At 43.6% G+C, this 3,934-nt stretch overlaps 1 protein-coding gene across 1 annotated transcript; it reads right to left on the reverse strand.

The window, feature by feature from the left end:
- Positions 1–257: 257 nt before the first annotated feature.
- Positions 258–3,604, reverse strand: LOC130994305 (uncharacterized). The gene is made up of 4 exons (XM_057919351.1): positions 3,331–3,604; positions 2,870–2,970; positions 2,556–2,669; positions 258–410 (listed from the first exon to the last, which is right to left on the reverse strand). Exons 1-4 carry the CDS (start codon positions 3,602–3,604, stop codon positions 258–260), a joined length of 642 nt encoding a protein of 213 aa, XP_057775334.1.
- Positions 3,605–3,934: the final 330 nt, after the last annotated feature.

Here is a 3,934-nt window from a genome sequence, read left to right on the forward strand (position 1 = left end):
CAGAGCTGACTCAACAGCTAGAGCTGACTCGCCAGAGCTGAACTCAACAGCCAGAGCTGACTTGCCAGAGCTGATTCAACAGCCAGAGCTGAACTCAACAGCCAGAGCTGACTCAACAGCCAGAGCTGACTCGCCAGAGCTGACTCAACAGGCAGAGCTGACTCAACAGGCAGAGCTGACTCAACAGCCAGAGCTGAACTAAACAGCCAGAGCTGACTCAACCCGACAGTGCTGAATTTCGATAGTCAGAGCTGAACTCAACAGCACTCCAACTGCCAGAACTGACAAGCCCGGCAGAGCTGAATCCACACGTTAGAGCTGACCAGCCCGACAGAGCTGAGCTCAATTGCCAGCGCTGACCAACCCGTCAGAGCTGGATTCCGCCGCCAGAGCTGACTAGCTCGGCAGACCTGGATATCACGCACCAACTCTAAAAGTTCAACACTCACCACTCATGCTCAACAAACGAAGGGTTCTCATGCTTCTCTCTATCTAACACTTCTCAAAATTTTAAACTTAGTCTATCATGCTCAACCTCCATCTTAGAACTCAACAACACACTAACATAGCTCATGCAATGCTCAAAACTCACGACACATTTCAGCCCTTCACGACCAAAGCCTACAACTTATCATGCTTGGAAAAATACAATTTAAACATATAATCATCCTAGCATGCTCCTAAACACATATATCAAGTCACAACGATTAAATAAAAATCGAAGGACGAGCTATGACGACGAACATAGTTGGCTGCCCTCCTAGGTTTCATAGCTATGGTTCGAACCAACCTTAACTCCTTCATTAAACATGCTCGACATCTACCCAAGAACAACATACTAAAATTTCACTAAGATCCGACGTCGTTTCAAAATAAAGTCGAGAATCGACGTTGACGAAAATCGAAAAGAAAACCGTCAAAATGTAGGTAGAGATGTTACCTACTTAGATACGTGATCGAAAAGATGATCGGGGCTCGTCTCCTCGCTCAAAACGGAGCTTGGAAGCTCCAACTCCTCAACAATGGTGTTATGCGTGAGTTGTGTGTGTGAGATAATTAAAAGTGAAGAGTGAGGGGTGTTGGCTGCTAACAGCCGACACTTAAGTGGGGGAAAAGGTGTGGGCGGTTGGGGGGTGGTTAAGGGTAGGGTAGGTTAGATATTTAGTCGTTAAATATATCGTTTCGTCTTGTCTCGTCTCGTTTTAACGACTAACTACCCATACTCTTCGTTACTCGCCCTCTCGTCTCTCACTCACTTTCATCACACTCGTAATTCTATATAAATATAGAAAACGTAAGTTCGTTTTCTCGAAATTCAGATAAACGAGCTCGGTTCGTTTATCGAGGAATTTCGGTTTACTATTCACTCGTCGTCCAAAAATAAAAACTTTCGTCGTTGGACTCGTATCGAAAAACTAAGAATATTTCTCGACGACGTGCACGTAAGATTTTGAAAGTCGACAAAAAGACGAAATAGCAGTATTTTACTATTCACCGTCAAAAGTCAAAAATTTCAAAAACGTCTTAACGGACTCAGATCTGACTTCCGAGTTCATCGTTTTCAATCAAATAATTATCTCAAATTATTCGAATACTCTAACTCAATTATGGATATAAAATCTCACATCATCCTTACATCATTAAAAGAACATCTCAACGTCTTTAAAATATAATAAGAAAACTTTGTATAACTCCTCATCAGTCGAACGTGTCTAGAGAAGGCGGACTATATAAGTCGAATCCGCTTCGAGCTAGAGCTGCTTCCAACCCCGATGGTGAGCAATGTCAATAGCATGAATAACTGCGAGGAGCTCAGCCTCAAAAGCAAAGCCTTTACCCTCTTTAAAGTGGAAGCAACCACGAACCCAACCCTAATTATCCCTAAAAACCCTGCCTGCAGCGATAAGGCCCGGAGCACCCGTGGCCGAGCCATCCGTGTTCACTTTAATCCAGCTGTCCACCGGTGGCCACCAATGAACCTCGATCATCATCGGAGGTGGCCTAGCCCGAGTTGCCACACCAATGCGACGAAGAATAAGATAGTCACTCCAAGAGTTATTGGAGTGGCCGAGTCTAGAAAACTGAGAATCTATCTCTTTGAAGGAGACTTTAAGGAAACTCAAAATCATCTTAGGATGGAACTCCTTCTCATTAAAAGTGGCTTGGTTGCGGCAGTCCCAAACTTTCCAAACCATATTAATAATTGCTTCTTTTCAAAAAGTCGACACCAAGGGGCTAAAATCCACATTCCACGAGGAGACTAAGAAGGAGTGAATGTCCGAGCTCCTCTCCAAATCTTGTTTATCAAACCAATTCAGAATTTCCATCCAAGAGGACCGAATACCAGGGCACTCCCAAAAAAGATGTGTCATATTCTCCTCAGCCTTACCGCACAAAATACAACGATTGGGTCCTTAAATCCCCCTTCTGCTATGGCTATCCAACGTTGGCATTTTGGAGTGGATGATTCTCCAACATATCATAGATCTGCGATCCGGAATGAAGCGCTCCCAGAGCCACGACCTCCAACGAAATTTGGGAAAAGACGGACTGACTTCAGCATAGGCTAAAGCCGAGGTGACTTTTCCCGTAGCAGACGGCTTCCAATAATGCGCATCTTTCTCATCACCAATCGGGATGAGGAGCATATCCACCACCACATCCGGGAACTGAACAAAAAAATCTTCAGTGAAATGTCAAATTCCATCAAAGTAGTAGTCATCAACAGCCTGGTTCAAGAATATGTGCATGTACTCAGGAATTCCAAGTTTATCCACCAGCTTATATCCCAGCCAATCATCACACGCCAGAACAAAGTACTAGCTCCGGTACTTATGAAAGAAAGAGAGTTCTCCACCATATTGTCAACCAAGTCGCGAATGCTCGTCCAAAAAAGAGAAGACGCCAAGGCCCATTTAGCATGGCTGAAATTGTCCAAATACCTAGTACGAAGAACCTCAAAAGCAAAATCTTTTCCATCAATAAGGCGCCAAGCAGTTTTCATCAAAAAACTCTGATTCATGCTGGAAAACGATCTAACTCCCAAGCCACCTTCCACCCGAGGGGCGCAAACCCTTGACCAATTAATCGGACAAAACAGTTTTTGATCAACGTTTCCGGTCCAAATGAAGTTACGACAATGGCGATCCAAAGTATAGATCAAAGACTTCGGCCATTTGTACACCATCATAGAATGAGTGACCGAGCTCTGTATGACAGAACGCACCAAACAAATTATGCCCGCCATAGACAAATGCAATCCTTTCCATCAGGAGAATTTTTGAATAATTTTATCATAGATCGCACGCAAATAAGAGGCCTTCATACGACCTGCAAAAAGTGGAACACCCAGGTAGTTGACAGGAAGGCTGCCAACTCCAAAACCGAGCTCACTGACAATACCCCTCTGCATAGCCGGAGACACTCCTTTCGAGAAAAACATATGAGACTTTTGAGAGTTGCAAATTTGGCTTGACAGACCACCATAGAAATCCAGAATCTCTTTAATCTTTCGCGCGTTCCTGAGTGAAGCCTTGCAAAAGATAAGGATATCGTCAGCATAAAACAAATGAGACGGAAAGTGAGAAGCCCGGCTGAAGTCCATGGGGACCAGGTGACGAGAACGAACACAGTTAAGCAGAATATGACTTAACACATCCTCCGCAATGCCAAACAGAATAGGTGAGAGCGGGTCACCCTGTCGCACACCCCGCGAGCAAGGGAAATAACACAATTCAAAAAATTAATTAATATAACAAAATAAATAAATAATTGAAAAGGGTAAAATAGTTAAAAGTAATTTAAAAAGTATAGAAGACAAAAAAGAATGCACTGGTTATGGTTGGTTGATATGGAACCGTATGCGGTTTGCATAGATAAGTTTCAAGACGTGGCGGCCGACCAAATAAGAAAGGGTCACTACTATAAATGGTCT

This window comes from Salvia miltiorrhiza, chromosome 7 (assembly GCF_028751815.1).
Source record: "Salvia miltiorrhiza cultivar Shanhuang (shh) chromosome 7, IMPLAD_Smil_shh, whole genome shotgun sequence".
In the NCBI taxonomy this organism is placed as follows: Eukaryota; Viridiplantae; Streptophyta; class Magnoliopsida; order Lamiales; family Lamiaceae; genus Salvia; species Salvia miltiorrhiza.